Genomic DNA, 25,036 nt, shown 5'->3' with positions numbered 1-25,036 from the left:
TCCCAGTCGGTGTCGAGGGTCTTGGAAGGTGTCTATTGTCTAGTCATACAGCGGAGCCGACGTCACCGCACCCGCGTACAGTAGGCTGACTGACAGGGGATGAACGTCCGATGCGCTGCATGATCTCCCCACTCTTCCAGAACCGGACGGTGCAGGTGCACCAGAGTCAGACCAGCATGACTGTCACATCACAGTCTTGTGCTTTCACTTCGGAATAACTCATTTGAATCATCATAACTTTGGGTTGGGGGATTATTCGCTCGAGTCAAGGACGACAAACTGTGCACCAACTCAAAGGGGACTCACAGGACGCCCCGGTCGGTCTCCCCTCTTCCTCCCACAGGAGACGCCCCGCTCCCCGGTCCCTCTTCCTCCCACAGGAGACGCCCCGGTCCCTCTCCCCTCTTCCTCCCACAGGAGACGCCCCGCGCCCCGGTCCCTCTTCCTCCCACAGGAGACGCCCCGGTCCCTCTCCCCTCTTCCTCCCAAAGGTCAGGACTCAGGACCCGGACGCGACCCGGACCGTCTGACTCCTCCATCCATCCACAGCGGCGGAGATGGCGGACCCGGCGGCGGCGGTGCAGACCATCAAAGTGATGTGCCGTTTCAGGCCATTGAACAGTTCAGAAAAAGCTCGAGGAGACAAAATCATCCCGAAGTTTCAAGGGGAAGACTGCGTGTTGGTTGGGGTATGTTCTGTCCACTCATCCTTGCACGTAGAGTTGAAACGACAGTTGCTACTTTTCATCCACACGTTTGATTGATTGATTGATTGATTGATTGATTGATTGATTGATTGATTGATTTATTGATTGATTGATTGAAAACTTTATTAACAGATTGCAGAATGGGGTACAGTACAGTACAACATCAGGGTCCCCCATTTGCAATTCATCATAACATATGACACATACGACATACAGATAGACAGTAGGCCTACTGCTACATCTATACATTTATTTATGACATACCAGATTTGCAAATATATTGTGTTTGTGATACAAAAATAGTCCAGAAAAGAGAGTATATACATTTGACGTAGAAACTGTACATTGGAGGAGGTTGGGTAGGTTGGGTGGGGTTGGGTGGGTGGGGGGGGGACTGTACATTGGAGGAGGTTGGGCAGGTGGGGTGGGGTTGTGTGGGTGAGGGGGGGTGGAGGGGGGGGATCGGACGTCTAAACTGTTCTGTGTCTTTTCTTACACTAGTTGTTCGGAGCGTGATTGATGTTAAATGACTTTAGTTCTAATTTGAAATATGCCCATAGCCTAAATGCAGTGGATACAACACCGTGTTTTAGGGGACTAAAACTAAGCTATTTCTAAACTTCAACAAAGTACATTTTGTTATTAGAGGTCGGACAATATTTACGTTTTTTGCTCCCAGTCAATAGAATGTTTTGTAACAAAACTGAAAAAAATCTAAAGATGATAGCTAAAACTAAAGTTGTGCTTTAACTTAACTGGTGGCAACACCTGCTCATTCCGACTGGACATCTAAAAAAGCACAATTAGGCTATTTCTCCCTTTAAGAAAATTAACTACTGTAGCAGTTATTGTACTTTGAGCTGCAGTTTCTGTATGAAAGGTGCTATACAAATAAAGTGTATTATTATTATTACATATAGGCCTAGTTGTTTAACACATTGTCCGCCATGCATTGTACCCATCCTTATGCCGAGTCTGCCAGCGCTGTAACCCTATGGAGATGTTTACCTTCTTTGCAGGGCTATAACTTTTAAATATTATAGCTATATCGACATTACTATGGCCCATTCAACATTGGGTATCTATCGTTCTGGATGTGGGAACGTTATATTTTTTTATTCATACATTGTCGTGTTAGTACCGTCGAGAATATAAGTATGTTTTTAAGGTTTTCTGCAGTAATTCCTAAAACGCGAGTATATGATAGATTATCGATTGGCGTTTCTTTCCACGCTATATAAAAAAATTCAAATGTATATGATCGGTATACATTATGCTTCATCATGCGTGAAGGAAAGGGGGGGGTGGGGGTCATTTATAATTCCTTGATCCTCAGTAGCGTATTTTCTTACTATGGGTTGATACGTTGATCAGATGGATTGCCGTGAAATGAATAAACAATCAGGCTGAAAATAACGTTATATTCCTCTTACCGTTCGCCGATGAGACTGGAGGAAAAATATTCCAATTATTTGACGTCGATCTGCTAGATCCATTTCCCGTTTGTATGACGCAATAAACACAGAAATCATATTGATGATTGCGTTTCGAAAGCGATCCCAATGCACTCAAGTGTGTATCTAGATCCACGCTACAAGATATTACTGCCGGAGGAATTTCCTCTATGCACAGAGCGCCACTTCCGGTTTGGCTTGGATTGTAACTCGCCTGACATCCACCAGGTGGCGGTATTGAGGCGTTGCAATATCAGACAGGGTCCAGCTGTATTCCCGGAGGGAGGCTGGATGAATTATGAATGCCATGGTGAAAAAATTAAATATTGATCCCAAAAACGAATTAACTAGTTTCTGGCGCACAACGCATGGTGGGCAATGACGATTATACTCGTTTTTGGCGTCCAATGTGTTAATGCACATTAATGGGTGGATGTATCAGGCTGTGGCATATCTTAATTAGCTTGTAGGTTTTGCATTTTGTTATGTATGGCTGCTTCATGTTCTTAAGAGTATTTCCTACCTAATGGTGTTGTTGATCCTAGGCCTTTCTCAGCACAATCCCATGTCGTTCTTCATACCCATAGCTCTAGTTAGCCAAAAGACTATAATGCAAGGTCAAGGGGCCACGCTCCAGTCTGCACAAGCCCGGAAATAAACACTGAAACCTCCTTTACATGCACCGCAGAGTAGGTTTCAGCATTTATTTATGTCTGGGTTTGTACAGACTATAGTGATGCGTGCATGGCCCCATTAGATTGCATTCGATTTATTTAAAATGTTTACTTTGCATGCATGGCTAAAGCTGCAGGCAGGCTTGCAGTGGTGGTAGGACGGGGTAAGACACCGTCCTAGTAGTTCACTGAGGCAGAAGTACGCCCGGTACGCGCAATCGGATGTGCACGCGTGCACACAAAAATGCGTTCACAATTGTCACTGGACTTGTCGCGCCGTGCGCCAAGTACCCGGCCGGCACTTATCACCTAGACTTTGCATAATAATAGGATACCGATAGCATAACAAAGAAGAGAAGAGCCAAACCAAAATACAAGCCCTGTACCAATTGGTGGGGGTTTGCTTGATCTGTGGTCCCGACTGGAAGGATGAGACATTAATTTGTGCTTCAGAAGGAAACTGTCCTTCTGTAAACTAAGTTACATTGTTAATTTAGTTTGTATTTACTTTTCTAGTTTAAGTTAATTCAATTAAAGAAATTGTAACTACAATTACATTTAAAACATTGTTATGCATAATAATCATCTGTTCTGTGCGCAAGCGAGGGAACATGTATGCGCGTGCACGGGAGCGCGCGTGCATGTGGCGTCTAGGCAGTTCCCATATTACGACTGCACCACTGGCTGCAGGTATTCATTCAGTATGAAGAAACAGCATGGGTTGTGCTGAGAAAGGACTCTCCCGATTGAAGCACTCATTGTAAGTATATTACATAGGGCCAGGAGTCTGAAAATGACACATTAGTAAAGGCAAGACAAGTATGCAGTGGCCACATCCTGGTCCTGTCAGCCTCTCTAGCCTATCATTGTGAAAGTCACTTGACAGATGTGGTGCATGATGGGAGCTAGAGAGGGTGGCAGGCATCGTCTCAGTAGGCATCACGGTCAGAGTAGGCACTAGGCAGGGAATGCTAGAGGTGTTAAACAATATTTTATCCAGAGTTTTGTCTTTCGATAGAAGTCCTCATGCTTGGCTTATCTTCCCGTCACCGAATGAGACCCAAGAGATGGAGAGGAGTGTGAATCGGATTGTCCTTTTCCTGCTGTGGCTCAGTGTTGGGCCATTAACATAAGAACGCTCACATCATAGACACACAGTGTGATCTCAAGCTCTGGGTGGTATCAGACACTGCTGACTCACTGTGTGTGTGTGTGTGTGTGTGTGTGTGTGTGTGTGTGTGTGTGTGTGTGTGTGTGTGTGTGTGTGTGTGTGTGTGTGTGTGTGTGTGTGTGTGTGTGTGTGTGTGTGTGTGTGTGTGTGTGTGTGTGTGTGTGTGTGTGTGTGTGTGTGTGTGTGTGTGTGTGTGTGTGTGTGTGTGTGTGTGTGTGTGTGCCTGTGCGTGTGCGTGTGCGTGTGCGCGTGTGTGTGTGTGTGTGCGCGCGCGCGGCGTGCGTGTGTGTGTGCATGTACTATTGAAATAACCATAGTTTGCTAAATTATCAACTGTTTGGTTTGTTAAAAACGTCAGAGATGTAGTTATCATACTGCATAATGGACTTTCATATGAAAATAAAAATAAATTAAATAAAAATTCTTCTAAGTAAGAATCCTAACCACGTTAATAACGTTTGTAATAAACCAAACCGTTTCAGTGAGTTAAGAGTATCTTTGTTTGTGCAGATCACTCACCTTAATAGTAGCAAGATGGCCGCCGGTGAGACTCCGCCTTGCGCCATCTAGTCTTTATATATATCTATGTAGCGGGCACTTTCTTAAACTCATCCTATGTCCCTCTCATCCAAAAAACACTGATTCACTGGGGTGAGAGGGGGCTGAGGGAATGTATTGTGTGCGCTTCTTATTAACTCCAGAGTGCTCCCGGGTTGCTGCGTGATTTAGAATTAGAACAGCTTGTAGTCGAGTAATAAATACAGTAGTGTTAGCGAAAATAAATAACATATGCTGCTGACTTTCAACTTTCATGGAGTGTATTTGTAACCCTTTTCAACATCAATGGCAGGGTGAAAGTTAGGCTGAGATCTCCCAGAACATACACTGTATACACCTATGAACATGAAATGAGTTAAAGACAGGGGCGACAGTGGCTCGGGAGGTAGAGCAGTCGTCTGGTAATCCAGAGGTTCCCGGTTAGATTCCCGCTCCTCCTGGGCAGCGTGTCGAAGTGTCCTTGAGCAAGACACTTACCCTAATTGCTCCTGATGAGCAGGTTGGCACCTTGCATGGTTGCCTCCGCCGTCGGTGTGTGAATGTGTGAGTGAATGGGTCAAATGTGAGGAACAAATTGTAAAGCGCTTTGCATAAAAGCGCTATAATGTATAATTGCAGCCATTTACCATTTACATGGTAATGGCGAGATTAGACTGGTATGGTCCTTTAACACTTTAAAATGTTCATTGCCTGGGGTTATGCTATTAAAAAATTCATGAATAAATTAATAAAAGGTTAGCTTAATTTGCCGCAAGCAACTGTCAATACAGATTCTTGCCCTGCCTGCTCCAACAGTGTGCAGCCATTAGAGCCCTCGGCCAATATGATGAGTCACTTGGTGGAGATGGACCTAACCGATTGTTTACCCCTATAGGAGACATTGAAAAGGGTTTCTCGAGTTGACTGAACTCGTTGAATAAGTAAATGGTTTTCAGTGTCAGTAAGGAGTCCTGCCCTTGTCCGATCCCTCTGGCAAGTTTACATTCAAATGGGGTTAGTCTGGTCTGGAGAAGACGGTAAGCACATTTCCCATAATGTTGGCGTGTTCCTCTAAGTCAGGGGTAGGCAAACCTTGTAATTTTTTTATTTATTTTTTTGCTTTGAAATATTATAGTGAAATATTTTGCATTTATCTTGTTGAAATCCTACCACAGGTCCTTTTTACTACCACATATTTAATTGAGACCCTTTATTTGTTTATTATTTCAATTTAGCTGGAAATACATTGCTACATCATTCAGTAACATTTGCAGAGCCTTATAACAAAAACATTATTACGGTCACCATTGTGACCAGTGGGATTAATCAACACATTTAATTATTTATTTTTCTATTTCATTGAACATTGCACACGTTAAAAGCCATTTCTTTTACTCAAAATGTGAGTATTACCAAATCAACTTGTGTTCTTTTTTTTTTTGTTTTCTTTGGCCATGTCGTGATATGATTTGATCTGAATGAGCCCTAAGGAGGGAGGCCATTGGACTATATGGCAGTTCATGAGTTGCCTTTTGGTGTAAAGATGTGCTGTTTCCCTCACATGACTCTAAATGCCTTGGTATATAGGCCTACATACCTTCCAAACATTGGCTGACGTGTGATTCCTCCCTGCAGGGTAAACCATACTACTTTGATCGTGTGTTCGGGTCCAACACCACACAGGTTGAATTCTACAATGCTGCTGCACAGCAGATTGTCAAAGGTAAGCAGGGGGATTACAGGTGTGTTCTGAATATGTCACAACAACAACAACAACAACAACAACAACAACAACAACAACAACAACAACAACAACAACAACAACAACAACGTCTAGACCCAGATCATGTGCACTGATTTCTCCACCTTGTTATTACCTTGTGCAGATGTGCTGGAGGGCTATAATGGGACCATATTTGCCTACGGGCAGACGTCCTCGGGCAAAACGCACACCATGGAGGTGAGATAAGTGAACGTTCAGAAGGCGTAGGAAAGAAGGTTCTGCACGCTTAGGTCCATGCTAGTTTCTTTAATTACACAAAAGCCACAAAATACCTTCATCAGGGCTCTTATGACTGAAAGCTACAGTAGGCTTTTGTGGAATTAAAGAAACTAGCATGGACCTAAGCATGCAGAACCTTCTTTCCTAATACTGCTCTTCTGTCTTCTGGCACCTTAGTGTATTCATTTGTTGTGAGTGTGGTGATGTTCTCAAAGTTATCCATGGATTAAAGGTGCCATGAATGAAAAACCTAGCATCCTGTACTAACCTTGTTGTGAGATTTATTTCTTCTTCTTCTTCTTCTTCTTCTTCTTCTTCTTCTTCTTCTTCTTCTTCTTCTTCTTCTTCTTCTTCTTCTTCTTCTTCTTCTTCTTCTTCTTCTTCTTCTTCTTCTTCTTCTTCTTCTTCTTCTTCTTCTTCTTCTTCTTCTTCTTCTATCGTTGACTCATAAAGGGTAAACTCCATGACCTAGATATGATGGGGGTCATTCCCAGAATAGTTCAGGACATCTTCAACTACATATATTCCATGGACCAGAACCTGGAGTTTCACATCAAGGTATTCAGTTCGATAGCCCTTCTCTTGATCCTGCGCTCAAGTGCTTTTGACTGCTAACGAATACAAATCATAAAGTAGGCCATATCTGATTTACTCAGTAATTGTCAAATTCTCCTTTGTAGGTCTCATATATTGAAATATATTTGGACAAGGTCAAGGACTTATTGGATGGTATGTATGCAGCCACTAAGTAACTCTTTCGGTTATTAATAGTGTTAACATCTAGGGCTAACTGGCCAAATACACCCAGTTTAAAACAGAAACTCACACGATCATCGGATGGGCAGTTAATACTGAATTTGTGGAGATCACAACCAGAATGATGTATTTCAGACTAACTCACCTAATTCACCTCATTCCTCCACAGTAACAAAGACGAACCTGTCTGTTCACGAGGACAAAAACAGGGTGCCCTTTGTCAAGGTGAGGCTCATGGTGAAGTAGAACATTTAGAAACTGTAAACATGAACTCACACTGTTACCTTGATCAATAAGAGAACAAAAACCCTGGGTAGACAAATCCGTCCGTGAAGCTCTGAGAGAGCGCACCAAAGCATACAACGACGGCCTAGAGGCAGGCAACATGAATGACCACAAGGTGGCGCGATACAACGTAAGGAGGACTGTGTCAGAGGCCAAACGACGCTACAGGGATAAAATTGAACTCCAGTTTGAACAAGCTGACTCTAGAGCTATGTGGCAGGGGCTCAAAACGATGACAGACTACAAAGGCGCCTCCCTCAAACTGAACAGTGACATCTCCTTAGCAAATGACCTCAATACCTTCTATGCGAGGTTTGATGCTGGTAATAACAACACCAGCTCACAAGCCTCGGCAATGGGGGGGGGGGGGGTCGGCTGCTGATGGAGGCGCAGTGTTCAGGGTAACAGAGCATGAGGTGAGGCGGACCTTTAAAAAAGTGAATATCAGGAAGGCAGCAGGTCCAGACGGCATCCCCGGCCGCGTCCTAAAAGTCTGTACCGACCAACTGGCCCCAGTATTCACTGACATATTTAACCTGTCCTTAGAACAGGCTGTCATCCCCACCTGCCTGAAGAAGTCCACTATTATCCCTGTACCCAAAAAATCCAAGCCTGCTTGCCTCAACGACTACCGCCCTGTAGCTCTCACCTCCATAGCCATGAAGTGCTTCGAGAAGCTAGTAAAGGGCTACATCTGCTCCTCCCTCCCCATCAACATGGACCCCCTGCAATTTGCATACCGCCCCAACAGGTCCACGGAGGACGCCATATCCCATGTGCTGCACACAGCAGCATCACACCTGGACAAGAGGCAGGGGAACTATGTGAGAATGCTATTCATCGACTACAGCTCGGCATTCAATACCATAGTCCCCTCCATACTCATAGCCAAGCTCAGGGACCTGGGCTTGGGCTATGACCTCTGCCAGTGGGTCTTGGACTTCCTGACTGGCAGACCCCAGGTGGTGAGAGCAGGCAACTGCACCTCCTCATCCATCACCCTCAACATAGGGGCCCCCCAGGGCTGTGTTCTGAGTCCCCTCCTCTACTCCCTGTACACACACGACTGTGTGGCTCAGCGGAGTAGCAATACAATCGTCAAATTTGCTGACGACACAGTGGTGGTGGGCCTGATCTCTGCCAACGACGAGAGGGCCTACCTGGAAGAGGTCAAGGTCCTGGCGGGATGGTGCCAGGAAAACAGCCTCTCCCTGAACGTCAGCAAAACAAAGGAGATGATTGTGGACTTCAGGAGGTCGGGGGTCAAGGACTACAGCCCCCTCAGCATCGACGGGGCACCGGTTGAGAGAGTCAACAGCTTCAAGTACCTCGGAGCCTACATATCCGAGGACTTGACATGGACCACACACATTAACAGTGTGGTGAAGAAGGCACGACAACGCCTCTACTTCCTCAGGCGCCTAAGGAAGTTCCAAGTCAGCCAGAAGATCCTTAAGAACTTCTACTCATGTACAATAGAGAGCATCTTGACCGGCAACATCACCTCCTGGTTTGGGAATAGCACTGCAAAAGACCGAAGCAGACTACAAAGAGTGACACGTGCAGCCGAACGCACAATTGGAGGGGGGCTCCCCACCCTCCAGAACATTTACTACAAGCGTTGCAAGGGCAAGGCTAAGAGAATCATTAAAGACTCCAGTCACCCGAACAACTGCCTCTTTGAACTGCTGCGGTCAGGCAAGCGATACCGGAGTCTCAAGGCGAGCACAGAAAGACTCAGAAGTAGCTTCTATCCCCAGGCCATCAGGCTGCTAAACGAACAATGAATGAACACTACACAACAACAACCACCAAACGCACATAGCACACACATCCACACGCACACACTCACTTTAAACAAACACACTGTAGCACCCACTCCACACACTTTATAGCACACACCCACTTTAAACAAACACACTGTAGCACCCACTCCCCACACTTTATATTTATGGACGAAGGATTGCACTACAACTCGTACACCTTACTGTAAATTGTACCTAAAATTGTACCTCATCCCATTTCTGCTTTGCACTAGATAGTACTGTACATTAGTACACTGCATAGTATTGTGTATTGTATATTATATGGTAACTCAGAACATTGTACATATGTCTATACCGAACACTGTGACCTCATTCTCTTCTTCTAAATTCATGCTATATTATGTTATTATGTTATTTGATACTATCTTGTCTAGCACAGTCTCTGGAGCGTAACAGTAAGAAGCATTTTGTATGAAAGTATTCTGTACTTCTGTATGACAACTATTAAAGAACTTGAACTTGAACTTGAAGAGGATGAGAATAAACTGATCGTTGTTAGTAGGTGCGCAGCTCGATTAATTGCCAAACAAAAAACAAAAAAAACATCCCCAAATTATTTTAGGTGCAGTGTAAGTTTGGTTCTTTCAACCTTAAAGATCCACGGAGACAGCGTTTACGGCATCGCAAGCTCTTGCAATTTGCCGTATTTCCAAATGCAACAGACCTTCGGGGTGGGCAGGAGGCGGGAGGGCAATTTGATTGACGTTGGATTGACATCCTAAAGTACTTGCGCATCGGAGGCTCTTGATACAAGGACTGACACTTGATACAAGTTGTTAGCTCGACAGAGAGAATACCTCTAGTGAACTGCAGATGTTATTTCCCTAACTATTTTCAACTGGCGTAGTATTTGAGGCCCTATTTGAGGAAGGTGGAAGAAATAGTTGAGGAAATACTGTCTGCAGTTCACCAGAGGTCTGATTTCTCACTGCTCCCGAGACACAAAACACGTCGGTTAAGATTTATGACTAGATTATCACATGTCCTCCTCACTACAGAAGAACGATATGATTCAAGGTTAGACTCTCCTAGGTTCTGCTCCGTACTGGAAACACTGGCTCCTTGTGATGTGTGAGTGCTGTGTCTCCTCAGGGGTGTACTGAGCGCTTCGTATGCAGCCCGGAGGAAGTCATGGACGCCATAGACGAAGGGAAAAACAACCGACACGTGGCCTCCACAAGTGAGTCCTGCAGCCCCTCATGGGTTCAGCCTCGCTGGGTCTCCTGACTGTAGCCAGCGGAGCTTCCTGCACCTGAAGCAGCAAGGCAACATGGCGCCTTGGTCTGGGCTTTAAAGCCCTTTCTTCCGACCATAAAGCACTGACACAGAGATTAACTAAAATATAGACTTTCTATGACTGCTCCCAACAGCAGGGCATGAAACACAGTGAGATGACCCACATGAGCTCTTCAGGTTGGGCATGACTAATGACCAGTGTTGCAAAATGCGTAAAGGCTATGATCCATTTCTAGAGCAGAACATAACGGCACAAATGTAAAACAATGCCCAATGTTGCTTGAAGAATGTAATTTTCGTGTCTAGAAAAGCACTATATAAATGCAATTAATAATAATAATAATTATTTTGTTGTAATTAGTTCATGGAGCATCTCCTGATTATTTCTTGGATTTGAACACAAAACATTTTACGCTGCATATTAGCCTCTCATTTGTGCGAAAGGTGTTGGAATTGTGAGAAACATCTCTATTCCACAGCCAAAAACACTTTTTTGTTAAATACTGATTGATTACTTTCAAGCAGCAGCCATTGAAGAAAGTCACTTCAATGTCATCGATGTTGGCTAAATAGTAATAATTCACCTGTTCTCAATAGGCTCTCATTAGCTTCCTTCTTTATGATGACTAACTATGATGATGTGTGTGTGTGTGTGTGTGTGTGTGTGTGTGTGTGTGTGTGTGTGTGTGTGTGTGTGTGTGTGTGTGCGCGTGCGTGCGTGTGTGTGTGTGTGTGTGTGCCTCCGTGTGTGTGTGTGTGTGCCTCCGTGTGTGTGTGTGTGTGTGTGTGTGTGTGTGTGTGTGTTTATATCCATTCGTGTGCACATCTTAGACATGAATGCGGACAGCTCGAGAAGCCACAGCCTCTTCCTGATCAACATCAAGCAGGAGAACTCGCAGACCGAACAGAAACTCACTGGCAAGCTCTACCTCGTTGATCTGGCTGGCAGTGAAAAAGTACCTCACACTTCCCTCTCTCACTCCTCCACTCCACCTGTCGTCTGTCATCACTCTTCACTGTCCACGTCTTTTCTTTACGGCTGATTCGTGCTTTAAAAGCTCACTGTATAAGGCTGCACTATATGGGTGAAATATCAATGTGATTATTAATCTGTAATTGCAGTATAATTTTTTTTATTCTTATCATTTTAAAATGTACATTTCTAAGTGCGTTTGAGGGAAGTGTATCTATCTACTACCCTTTGATAGCATATATATATATACATATAATATAAATTCCCATATTGCAGCCTTTCTGCTATAGATATTGCGTTCTTTCATGTTGCACTAAAGGAAGAATTTAAGTGTTCAACCGTAGTTGTGTAGTTTCCTACATGAACCTTTGCATGGATATTTAATAGATTCTCAATAAAACCTTTTATTTATTTTATTTGAGATACTTGTGGTCTGTGTGTGTGTCCATGTGTGTGTGTGTCTGTGTCCATATCTGTGTGTGTGTGTCTGTGTCTGTGTGTCCATGTCTGTGTGTGTCTGTGTGTGTGTGTGTGTCTGTGTCTGTCTGTGTCCATATGTCTGTGTGTGTGTCCATATCTGTGTGTGTGTATCTGTGTATCCATGTCTGTGTGTGTCTCTCTGTGTGTGAGTGTGTATGTGTCTGTGTGTGTATGTGTCTGTGTGTGTCCATATCTGTGTATGTGTGTCTGTGTCTGTGTTTCCATGTCTGTGTGTGTGTGTCCATATGTGTGTGTGTCTTATGTATGTGTGTGTGTCCATGTGTGTGTGTGTGTGTGTGTGTGTGTGTGTGTGCCCATGACTGTGTCCGTGTGTGTGTGTGTCCATGTCTGTGTGTTTGTCCATGTCTGTGTGTGTGTGTTTGTGTGTCCATGTCTGTGTGTGTGTCTCTGTGTGTCTGTGTGTGTGTGTCTGTGTGTGTGTCCATATCGCTGTGTGTGTGTGTGTCTGTGTGTGTGTCCATATGTGTGTGTGTCTATGTCACTGTCCATGTGTGTGTGTGTCCATGTCTGTGTCCGTATGTGTGTGTCCATGTCTGTGTGTGTGTCCATGTCTGTGTGTGTGTGTTTTTGTGTCTGAGTGCGTGTGTCTATGTCTGTGTGTGTGTGTCTATGTGTCCATGTCTGTGTGTGTGTGTGTGTGTGTCCATGTCTGTGTGTCTGTGTCTGTGTGTCCATGTGTGTGTGTGTGCGCGTGTGTGTGTGTGTGTGTGTGTGTGTGTGTGTGTGTGTGTGTGTGTGTGTGTGTGTGTGTGTGTGTGTGTGTGTGTGTGTGTGTGTGTGTGTGTGTGTGTGTATTTTCAGGTGGGTAAAACTGGAGCGGAGGGTATGGTTCTGGACGAAGCGAAGAACATCAACAAGTCTCTGTCGTCGCTGGGCCTGGTCATCTCCGCTCTGGCCGAGGGTTCGGTGAGACTCGCTTTCTCCTTGTCCACAGACCCTGTGACAAACGGGACAGGGGGACAATCTCCCATGTGGGAAAATGTGTCTGCAGATTGGTTGTGCAGGGATGCGCTGATCCAATACTCAGTATCACAGTATCACAGGCAGATACTGGCAAATTATTATTATTGGACAGGGTTGTAACCAATGAGTAGGGCTTTCCAATGGTACCCCAGGTGGGAATGAGCGAATCAGGGATCTAGGTGAAAAGTCACGAGCCAAAACAGGAAGAGAATTCTCCGTCAAATGCATTGAAGTCTATGAGAAAATCGTTTTCTGAGCCCTCTCACCTTTTACCGAAACCGCTTCTAATCACTCATTTCTGAACGAATTTTTATGAAATTTCAGGCTATGGACCCAGGGTGTCTTTTCAGCCATACCAATGTTTCTGGAAATACTACTTCTGGACTACTAACTACTACCAAAAAACTTGAGTTTTCTTTATTGTACCGGAACCTTCAGAATGCCATCTTTCAAAAGAGACCAGGCTCATGCATGTGCTATAAGTATAAAGTATAGTATTTTGGTTTGCAAAAGAAGTATGCAGTCCTCAAAAACGAAAATTAAAATGGCCATTTTGGGGGCCCCTGTATAACAATTAAAAAACTAACCTTCTTACTGTCTTTTTACTATTACCGTTCTACTATGCTACTGTACTTATACTACTAATATTTCCTTTGAAATGCAGGGGACCCGGGTTTGACCACCATAATAGCCTTGTAGGTCAAGACGATGAACAGGGTTCTATATTGGGGCTCAGGACTAAATCGTGCCACTTTTCCTGCCACTTTTCCACAGGCTTATGTGCCGTACAGAGACAGTAAGATGACCCGTATCCTCCAGGACTCCCTGGGCGGTAACTGTCGCACCACCATGGTCATCTGCTGCTCCCCCTCCAACTTCAACGAAGCAGAGACCAAGACCACTCTCCAGTTTGGACAGAGGTACACGACAAACACACACACACACACACACACACACAAAATCTTTCCTGCAGGCCCAGGTCTACCCTTAGTGTGTCCCGTAACGCAGTATGTCAGCTCGCGTGAGAAAATATCAACAGGCCACGGGTTGTGAAGGAATCCCAATATTAAACATCTGAACCATATAGCCACAAAAAATATATATATTAAATGTGCACTATGCAGTTTTTTTGGTGTGCAATTAGTTCACAAAACATATTTACCAAAAAGAAAAATTGGAGGCAGGCTAAAGACTCTATCCAGGCCGACAGTGGCTCAGGAGGTAGTCGTCTGGTAATCGGAAGGTTCCCGGATCGATTTTGGCTCCTCCCGGCAGCGTGTTGAAGTGTCCTTGAGCAAGACACTTAACTCCCTAACTGCTCCCGATGAGCAGGTTGGCACCTTGCATGGTCACCTCCAGCCATCTGTGTGTGAATGTGTGAGTGAAAGGGCGAATGTGAGGCACAAGTCGTAAAGCACTTTGGATAAAAGAGCTACATGAATGCAGTCCAAGAGGATCCTGTTATATTGTGTTTATCAAACTCCTTTTCTTTTGGTCAGAGCCAAGACCATCAAGAACCAGGTCTCTCTGAACATGGAGCTGACGGCGGAGCAGTGGAAGAAGAAGTGGGAGAAGGAGAAGGACCGGAACAAGACCCTGAAGAACACTGTCACTGTGCTGGAGGCCGAGATCAACCGTTGGAGGAGCGGTGAGAACTTAAAGTCCCCATGAAACGGCTAGCAGAATGCTATTTGATTCCACATTGATTGGTGTTTACAGTAGCCAATAGCGCTGAATGTGAATGATTACGGTTGATCCATTAGCTAACAAGCTAATGTCAGCAACATACGTTGGCAATGTTACACAACATTTAGGTAGCAAGCTAACATTGAACATTTGTTCAATTTTGTTAAAGATGCCGAGTGCTAGCTTAGTTACAATGTGCTGTAAATGTCATTCTAGAAAGCATTTAATTGGACGCAAAATTACTAGTATACGCCCCTGTGTGCAGGATGACTCATCAAAATATATATTTTTAAATAGTTTTTCAGGAAATTACAAACTCTAAAATATCATTAAGAATACCTACAAAACAACCTTTTTACCATTGTTCGGACAGATAATGGCACATACTGTATGTCTAGACATTTTGTTTTTTGGGGGGGGGGTCATGAAATACCCATAATATTTTGGGGAAAAGTCATGGAAGATCTTCGTTCATGAGAGTATAATTTTTGTACATTAGGTGGAGTGTAAATTTGATAAATGACGGGAGCTGTAAGGTGAAGGTAGGTCATGATTACAACCCATGTGCACAGTAAAGCTTCCATAAAGTTCACAACAGTTAAAGTAAAGTTTCATTACAACGTAATTATTCCAATTTTGGAATTTACATTGAAAATTTGTATGGGAACTCTTCTATTGACCAGACACAAGTTAGTGTGGGACACACAGTGTTAATCTGGGTCAGGAATTATATCATACGTTCATCCTTTGTGGCAGTTGCTGGAAGAAAAGATGAGTCAAGATGAATCTTTTCAACAAGGAAGCTTTGCAACATGGAAGGGTCAAGAGGAGACGCAGAGGGTCAAAGGCTGAATCAAGATGTGTGAATTGGGCAGTCACACGTTTGTCCAATCACTGAGAGAATGGGTGTAGTTCACACACAGCTGAATAGACAGGCTCACATTTTCTCCTTTTCACACTGTGCCAGTATCACGTCTTCTTGTGTTATCACCTCTCCATGGTCCCTCTGCGTTGTGTACTTTTAATGATCCCGACGTCTCATATACTGGCTGTACAATCCTTATCTCTCCCTGTTAGTGCAAACCGCCACCATAATGTTTCACCACCTTCGTAAGAATTCGACACCTTGACAGCATACCTTTCTTGAAAGAGCGTTGTTTATTGATATAAACAGGAGCCTCAGCCCAGATGTTATCAGATTGTATTCTCATTGCTATCGTCTCTGCTGTTATTCAGTCCAATGGTGGCTCAGGCCTTGTCTAGCCAGAACCCTTCTCCCGTTAGCCGAAGCTAATGATGATGTGTCATTCCCCCCCCCCCCACCGGCAAGGGTGAGAGGGATGAGAGTCTCTGATGGTTTCTTCCCTCTTAGTCTCAGTCAGATTGTAGTCTGCCCTTAGCCGCTCTTGGTCTGCCCTTACCCGGAACTACTGCTCGATTTATATGATCTTCGTCATAGCAACGACGGCCCCGCCCCTCTTCTGGTTGTCATGCGACGCGCTGTCATGACAACTGCTAATAACCTTTCACACACATTCTAAACGTTTCATTACTGTTCCATTAATGATCGAACCTCTCTCCGCTCTGCTGTCTGTGCCCTGTGCATGCTGTTATCAATGTGTTCCAGATCGGAATGTCAACATTCGGCCCTGCTCAGTGTGGTGCTCACACTAATACCCTGCTCGCTCTGAACCACCGTCTCCTGCTCCCACCACCGTCAGCCTGCACATTTCGACCTCCCTGACCCGGCCCCCTTTAGATGCTCTCATCTCCCCCCAATCTATACATCACATACATTGAAAAACACCCAAAAACACCCGTTTCCTTCAACACAAAGGAATAACCTGTTGGTATAAATGGGTCGTCGTCCCGTGTTTGTCCAGTACAGTCCAGTATTTTTGTCACAATTCTTTGACAACTTTTGAGGGATCTTTGCAAACATTTTGTGTAAATATCGGCCGATGTATCAATTATTTTCCTTCTAATATCGGCATCGCCCTCAAAATCCAGTATCGGTCGGGCTTGGTGTGAAGTAGCCTGTCACCAAAACCAATAAGAGCCCTATTCAGTAACACAAACAAGTTACAAACTGCACAGCACCCTATGAAAGGAACACAACAGACTAATGTCTCCCTAATATCTCCCTTTGAAGAACAACCGTAATAGTTACTTTTGAAGTATAAATCACTTCAATTAAATTCAATTACTTCACTGAAAGACTTGTGTGTGACCTGCCAAGTCGCACTGATGAGAAGTCACATTTCTCAGCCCAGCCGCAGTGTTCCTGTCACACTTCATCAGGACCGAATCACATGGCTCCTATTTTCAGCTTCACCAGAATATGGTCTGCTTGTTGCATGGACGCCAAACAAAGACACCATTGTTTGTTTTCTTTAAAGGCCTACTGTATTCATGTTGGCCATGCAGTAAAGAATATTGTCATTGTTCTCCTGTTGGCAAAGGGAAAAGGATCACTTGGTATACATTGCTGGAGGGTGTCTGGGCTTGTGATGGGACTGGACTCCTGCGTGTTTATTCGGACACACCATCATTATACTGTTTGTCACGAGCCCTCAGTTTAGATACTGACGTTTTTCTTTATCTTCTATCTTTCTAAATCTAACCATGACAAGATCTGTTAAAATGTTCTAATGATGCACCGATTCTGATACCAGGCTAAAAACAGAAATCAAATGTCTCTAATAAAATCTGATACCAAGAGCCATTATGTAATAAATCAAAGCAAAGGCAACCTTTTTGGCCATAGATCTCTCCGATGGAGAAGAATGTCATTATTGTCTAATAATCTCTCTCTCTCTCTCTCTCTCTCTCTCTCTCTCTCTCTCTCTCTCTCTCTCTCTCTCTCTCTCTCTCTCTCTCTCTCTCTCTCTCTCTCTCTCTCTCTCTCTCTCTCTCTCTCTATATATATATATATCTCTACTGCCCCCTGCAGGTGAAAGCGTACCAGTGGAGGAGCAGTGCAGCAAGGACAAGGCTAACGGAGAGGTCCCCGCTGAGGTCCCGGCTGAGGTCCAGGTCCAGGCCGAGGTGGTCAATGTGGTCAACACTGACAAGCCTAAGTCCACGCCGGCCCTCAGCACCCTCACCGGGGTGAAGTGTGAGGCGGAGCTGGCCAAGATGTACAAAGAGCTGGATGATAAGGTAATTGGGAATTGATAAAGCAATGCCTCAGGTGGTAGTTGTGATGGGAAAGGTGCAGGTGGAAAAAGGAGCGTCAGTGGCAAAACGGATGGCTGAGTGGTGGAGAACATCAAGCCTGTTAAGGGCACACTTGGAAGCCATTTTATGGATGAGCATATCCATGATAACCATAATCAAACATGGGGAGTATAGTCATCTTCACCAGAGTATATGTTTGGAAGAGTGTGTGAAACAAGAAGCCTTGTTACGGTAAAGGAACCCTCAAAAGCCCTGCCCTCTTTTATTGATGCACAAGCAACAGCCGTGATTGGAGGATTAGGAAAGGTGGGCTTGGCTTGAGATAGGTCAATCGAACCCTTGAGTAATTATATAGTTATAGATATAGATATATTTTAGTTTAGTTTTGTTTTTGGGGACAGCCCACGTATTTGCAGTTGTAAAGTCAGCCCACATCAACTTGTGAATGTTATACGTCACACGAAAGTGCTCAACCTCGACTGTCTTTTAAAACTATGAACGTACACAAAACCCCAACTTACTAGTATTAGGTTTGAAAACATTGCTAATGTGAAAACATATAACAGACTTATATAGTTCTTCGTCTCGAGGGTTGAATTATGCACTCTCCTCTCTCCCGACCTTCCTCTCAGAATGCTGAAGAGCTGCAGATAAAAAACAAGACTTCTCTAGAGATCATAGGATCATAGGATCCACAGACAGCTGAGCTAAAGGGTCCCGTTAGCAGGTGCTGGTTGACTGCGACCGACTCGTTAGTAGTTTATACAAGTATCAATACGGAGCTTCAGCGTGTAGCATCCTACAGTCCACACACACTTCAAAGCTCCGTTACCAAGCGTAACATCACTAATGAATAGAATTTATATTTAATTGCTTTTACCCAACTTGTATAGATAATACCTTTACATTACCTTTCAGTTACCATGATATCACACAAGGACATTGCACATTGAATTGTTCCTTCAATTCAATAAACAACGACAACGTCAAACACATGGATCACTTTGAGGTTGTTTATTGAATTGAAGGAACAATTCAAAACACATGGATCCATGTGTTTTGAATTGTTCCTTCAATTCAATAAACAACCTCAAAGTGATCCATGTGTTTAACGTTGTCGTTTGTCTAGGCTGCCTAGGGTGCTAGGGACATACAAATAATTAGAATGGAAATGGTGTTTAATTGTCCATATCTTCCAGAGTCCCACAGCTTAGAGCAACCATGTGATAGATAATAGAACAGAAAATGATATAAGACCTTAAGAAGTTAATGTCCAAGTCAAGTTTGGCGCATTGCCAAACTGTCCCTCATTAATCCTTGTCAATTATAACGCCAAGGCCTCATTTATCAGCCCTAATCTCTCTCTCTCTCTCTCTCTCTCTCTCTCTCTCTCTCTCTCTCTCTCTCTCTCTCTCTCTCTCTCTCTCTCTCTCTCTCTCTCTCTCTCTTTATTCCTGACTGTCTCTTTCTTGCCCATGCTTTCCCTTTTCTCCAGGACGAAGAGATCAACCAGCAGAGTCAGCTGGTAGAGAAGCTGAACGAGCAGATGCTTGACCAGGATGAGGTGACCCCCCCCCCCTCTCTCTCTCTCTCTCTCTCTCTCTCTCTCTCTCTCTCTCTCTCTCTCTCTCTCTCTCTCTCTCTCTCTCCCTCCCTCTCTCCCTTTCAGCCCATCTATGAGCACAGGCCTAACAGTCCAGGCTGTTAACAGACCATTAGGGTCCCCGCAGGACGGGTCAAGCTGTTAGCCTCACATAGCATGCTTAATGACGGAACCGCATTACTGTACCGCTAAAGACTTTTAGGGATCTTGATTACGGTCGTGTGTGGATACAGTCATGATATTGTAGGCTAGGCGTTCAGGTGTGCAATCCCATATGGGAGATTGGAATTCCTTTGAGAACTAAACATTCTAATGATGACAACAGCTACTGGCCTGAAAGTTATAAAGTTATAGAATTCCAAAAAGAGGGCGGCTAGGTGGTGTAGTGGGCAAGGCGCTCGCCACCAATGCAGGAGACGCTGGGTTCGAGCCCAGCTCTCCGCATTGCTATCAGCTTGGCTGGTCGTTCATACTAATACAATTGGCAGTATTAGGGGGTGGGAAGCTGATGGGTGGGGATCGGACGTTGTGGACAGCGACTCCTACAGGTCGGTTGGTGCGCCTGCGCAGCAGAATCAGGAAGCGACGGGGGTGGCGTGTCCCTCCCACGCAGACCCCCGACGCTGAGAGATTGCGCTGTGCAGGTGAAAAGATGCGACGGCTGCTTCCTCGATTACCAGAGGGGACACGTGATGCAAGGCTTCGTCCACATTGCAGCCGGCTTGTGGGAGGCATGGTCTAGCAACGTTCGAGACAGGGGAGGGTAGAATTGGATGATACGAAATTGGGATGGGAGAAAAATAGAAAATGGGAGAAAAAGTAGATCAAAAAAAGAATTCCAAAAAGAGAATTAAGATAAGATATTCCTTTATTGATCCCCATGGGGAAATTTGCGTCATAGCAGCATGTTGTAGGGTGTGGGGGGGGGGGTTACAGATATGGGCATGGTAATAGTAGAAGACATAGGCCTAAATATAGGCAATTAAAAAAGCAAAAAAAGCAGTGTAAACAATAATACTCTGAATATAAGAATATGAGCAAGTAAACAGCGTAATCAAAGGTCGCGGATGAGGGTCTGTATTCTGTATGTATCAGTTATATTGTACGTTACAATAAATATGGGCAATAAAACACATAATGGGCTAGATCCACAAAGAATGGATTGCACGGAGCAAGTTGCACCCTTACTTACAATTCATTATGAATTGAAGATGGGGGACCCTGATGTAAACAAGACTAAAGTCTTTCTCTGGTCTGCATCCCCTTAACAATTGTGTGTATTGAGCCGTACTGTATTGTACCCATTCTGCAATCTGTTAATAAAATGTTCATTCAATCAATCAATCTGTGCGGTGATTGATTGAATTAAAATTGTAATTGTAAATAATCTGAATATGTACTGTGAGTAAGTAAAGTAAACAGTATACATCTTATCTTATCTTAATTACAAGAGAGAATATAATAAAAAAATATATTTTTATTAGTATATTTTATTAGTTAGTTTGTCTATTATTTGACACTTTTTATATTTGACATGAAGGATGACACAAAGTCCACAGAAACACAACTACATTGTGGTGTTTGGTCCAGTGACTCTGTAGTGCGTCACACAAAACACAGCAAGTGAAAGATCTTTGCGTCTTATAGCTTTCAGGTGTCGCACAACATCTCACCCACTCCCTCCTTCCATCCACTTGATACTACACCCCCTGTAGCTCCTGACCGCCTCGCGCCAGGACCACGACACCCTGCAGAAGGAGCTGAACCGGCTGCTGTCGGAGAACGAGGCCTCCAAGGAGGAGGTGAAGGAGGTGCTGCAGGCCCTGGAGGAGCTGGCCGTCAACTATGACCAGAAGAGCCAGGAGGTGGAGATCAAGACCGGGGAGTTTGAGGCTCTCAGCGAGGAACTCAACGAGAAGTCGGTCAGTGTTGGGGAGGGAGGGGCTCTATGGTATTGTGTCTCTTGAACTGTGGGTCAGGGCCCATAATGGGTTGAGGAGGGCCTGACTCTGATAGGTCCACTCCTCACATGACTAGAGAGCACTAGTGTGTTTTATCTAGCCTAGTCTAGGTCCCAGGCAGGGTTGAATTAACTCTATATCAGTCCTGGGCAGGAGAATCTTAAGAACTCCGGCTCTACGATCACATTGAGCCCGAGGAATTTGTGTTCCAGAATGTAAAGATGAACTACTGCAGTGTATAGATGAACTACTGCAGTGTATATATGAACTACTGCAGTGTATATATGAACTACTGCAGTGTATATATGAACTACTGCAGTCAGTGTATATATGAACTACTGCAGTGTATATATGAACTACTGCAGTCAGTGTATATATGAACTACTGCAGTCAGTGTATATATGAACTACTGCAGTCAGTGTATATATGAACTACTGCAGTCAGTGTATATATGAACTACTGCAGTCAGTGTATATATGAACTACTGCAGTCAGTGTATAGATGAACTACTGCAGTGTATATATGAACTACTGCAGTGTATAGATGAACTACTGCAGTGTATATATGAACTACTGCAGTGTATATATGAGCTATTGCAGTGTATAGATGAACTACTGCAGTGTATATATGAACTACTGCAGTGTATATATGAACTATTGCAGTGTATAGATGAACTACTGCAGTGTATAGATGAACTACTGCAGTGTATAGATGAACTACTGCAGTGTATAGATGCACTATTGCAGTGTATAGATGAACTACTGCAGTGTATAGATTAACTATTGCAGTGTATAGATGAACTACTGCAGTGTATATATGAACTACTGCAGTGTATATATGAACTATTGCAGTGTATAGATGAACTACTGCAGTGTATAGATGAACTACTGCAGTGTGTAGATGAACTACTGCAGTGTATATATGAACTACTGCAGTGTATAGATGAACGACTGCAGTGTGTAGATGAACTACTGCAGTGTATATATGAACTACTGCAGTGTATAGTTTAACTACTGCAGTGTATAGATGAGCTATTGCAGTGTATAGATGAACTACTGCAGTGTATAGATGAACTACTGCAGTGTATATATGAACTACTGCAGTGTATAGATGAACTACTGCAGTGTATAGATGCACTATTGCAGTGTATAGATGAACTACTGCAGTGTATAGATGAACTACTGCAGTGTATAGATGAACTACTGCAGTGTATAGATGAACTACTGCAGTGTATAGATGAACTACTGCAGTGTATATATGAACTACTGCAGTGTATAGATTAACTATTGCAGTCAGTGTATAGATGAACTACTGCAGTGTGTAACAGCATCCTGTATGAACTAGCAGAAATGTTCCTTCTATGTTATTTCACCACCAGAGTTCTTTGGCCTCCATCGACTCTGAGCTCCAGAAGCTGAAGGAAATGACCAACCACCAGAAGAAGAGGGTGACTGAGATGATGTCGTCGCTGCTCAAAGACATCGCAGAGATTGGCCTCACTGTGGGGAGCAAGGATATCAAGGTACCAGTCAGGGCTTTTCTGTTGTGAAATTAAATGTGGTGCTTCACTAAAAACATGTATCATCTGAAGATATTGAACCTCCCAATTGCCTCCATGTACATTCTGCGAAAAAAAGGATGGACTGTAGAATTCCCCCTTGAAAATCCCATCTTTTGGAAGCTGACTTTCTAGCCCTGGTTTATAATAGAATAGAATAGAAAAGAATAGAATAGAATAGAATAGAATAGAATAGAATAGAATAGAATAGAATAGAATAGAATAGAATAGAAATACTTTTATTATCCCGAGGGAAATTTGACACTGCAAATCGCTCAACATTAAACATTTAGACAGAACAGGTCAAATCAAATTGCCTAAGATAAGAGTAGAATAAAATATACAGTAAATAAATACAATACAAATATACTGAGGTCTACAGTAGGTGTAGTATTGCACAGTGCTGATTCAAAAGTAAGAGTCCAGGAAGATGGTAACTGTCACTCTGTGCTCAGTGATGCAGTGAGGCACAGTGATGCATTGTATAGTCTGATGGCTGTGCCGTTCAGTGCTCCATTTAGGTAGTGTGAGCCTACTGTAGCACTGAACATGCTCCTCCTGTCAGCCAAGTCTGTGTATAGTGGGTGGGAGGGGTTTTCCCTGATGGCAATGTGGTCAGGTAGATCTCTTTAACTGTGTTTTGCCTCTCTGTAGTTGTTATAACGCAAAAACTTAAATAAATCTTGAAAAATAAAAACATGTTCTTGAACTTGAAACGTGGCCTCTCCCCCTTATCAGTGTCGGGGGGAAGTTACTTACAAAATGTAATACAGCGGTACTACACATCACTTCCAATTAGTATGATTACGTTGCATGATCACTCGTGCATTGCAGTAACGCGTTACATTACTCCTCGTATCACCTTTGCATTGCTTTCCTTAGCAACAAGAGGGCGGCGGTCAGATTGATGAGGAGTTCACAGTAGCCCGCCTCTACATCAGCAAGATGAAGTCGGAGGTAAAGAGCCTGGTGAAGCGCAACAAGCAGCTGGAGAGCAGCCAGGCCGAGAGCAGCCAGAGGACGGAGGAGAACGAGCAGGAGCTGGCTGCCTGCCAGCTGTCCATCTCCCAGGTAACCATCTCGCTGCTGCTGCTGCTGTTGTCCCCACACTAGCGATGGGTGTGGCTGTCGATCACATGGCCGTCGTTCACAGTGGAGGCGCCGGCGAGTTCATATGATCTAGCTGCTAGTGTTGATGTTGCTTGCTTTAAGAATAAAGAAAGATAATTTGCCATCCATTGGCAAGTTTAATATTGGCATGATTATGACTGTCCATTCTGGATGAACAAAAAATAGTTTTTATAAATGCAATGCGTTGCTTTTACTCGTACCATTTTTCATCCAATGTGAAACTCTGCCCTCTTTTGTTGATCCTCCAATCCTCCAATAGTTTGAGATAAGTTTTATTAAACTTGATCCTTGAAAAAAACTTGATAAATCCTTGATCCTTGACAAAACTTCTTGATTTTCCAAGTGTTTGCTCTTGTAAACCCTGTTTACTAGATCACAGACATTTTACTCTCATAATTATACTTATGTGTATACTTATGTTCTTTCTTTCTTTCTTTCTTTCTTTCTTTCTTTCTTTCTTTCTTTCTTTCTTTCTTTCTTTCTTTCTTTCTTTCTTTCTTTCTTTCTTTCTTTCTTTCTTTCTTTCTTTCTTTCTTTCTTTCTTTCTTTCTTTCTTTCTTTCTTTCTTTCTTTCTGTCCAACCTTCCCGTCTCTCTGTGCAGCACGAGGCTAAGATCAAGTCCCTGACTGAGCATGTGCAGAACGTGGAGCACAAGAAGAGACAGCTGGAGGACAAGGTGGACTCTCTAAATGACGAGCTGGTCGCTGCCACGATCAACCAGGGTGAACACAGCTCAAAAACTACAGGTATCATATTTAGTACTTTTCAAGTTTTCTTTCTGGAAATAGAAAAAGATAAAACAATAAAGAAAAATCCAGCGTGTCTTCCATC

The 25,036-nt window shown here is 43.7% G+C and overlaps 1 protein-coding gene across 1 annotated transcript in view; it reads left to right on the top strand.

The window, feature by feature from the left end:
* Nucleotides 1-557: 557 nt before the first annotated feature.
* Nucleotides 558-25,036, top strand: part of LOC311238429 (kinesin-1 heavy chain-like) — a gene marked incomplete at its 5' end in the record, with an annotated part of 38,320 nt that continues 13,841 nt past the window's right edge. The window contains 17 exons of the mRNA XM_084326489.1: nucleotides 558-689; nucleotides 6,179-6,266; nucleotides 6,430-6,503; nucleotides 6,999-7,103; nucleotides 7,226-7,274; nucleotides 7,471-7,526; nucleotides 10,505-10,592; nucleotides 11,480-11,604; nucleotides 12,924-13,028; nucleotides 13,860-14,005; nucleotides 14,585-14,733; nucleotides 17,725-17,933; nucleotides 19,447-19,515; nucleotides 21,270-21,476; nucleotides 22,894-23,037; nucleotides 23,956-24,144; nucleotides 24,807-24,951. Coding sequence (XP_084182615.1) covers nucleotides 558-689; nucleotides 6,179-6,266; nucleotides 6,430-6,503; nucleotides 6,999-7,103; nucleotides 7,226-7,274; nucleotides 7,471-7,526; nucleotides 10,505-10,592; nucleotides 11,480-11,604; nucleotides 12,924-13,028; nucleotides 13,860-14,005; nucleotides 14,585-14,733; nucleotides 17,725-17,933; nucleotides 19,447-19,515; nucleotides 21,270-21,476; nucleotides 22,894-23,037; nucleotides 23,956-24,144; nucleotides 24,807-24,951 — 2,080 coding nt within the window. The remainder of the gene's footprint in view (nucleotides 690-6,178; nucleotides 6,267-6,429; nucleotides 6,504-6,998; nucleotides 7,104-7,225; nucleotides 7,275-7,470; nucleotides 7,527-10,504; nucleotides 10,593-11,479; nucleotides 11,605-12,923; nucleotides 13,029-13,859; nucleotides 14,006-14,584; nucleotides 14,734-17,724; nucleotides 17,934-19,446; nucleotides 19,516-21,269; nucleotides 21,477-22,893; nucleotides 23,038-23,955; nucleotides 24,145-24,806; nucleotides 24,952-25,036) is intronic.

Source organism: Notolepis coatsorum (genome assembly GCF_963971535.1).
Source record: "Notolepis coatsorum genome assembly, chromosome: 12".
Lineage (NCBI taxonomy): Eukaryota > Metazoa > Chordata > Actinopteri > Aulopiformes > Paralepididae > Notolepis > Notolepis coatsorum.
This window is presented reverse-complemented; position numbering and strand designations above follow the sequence as displayed.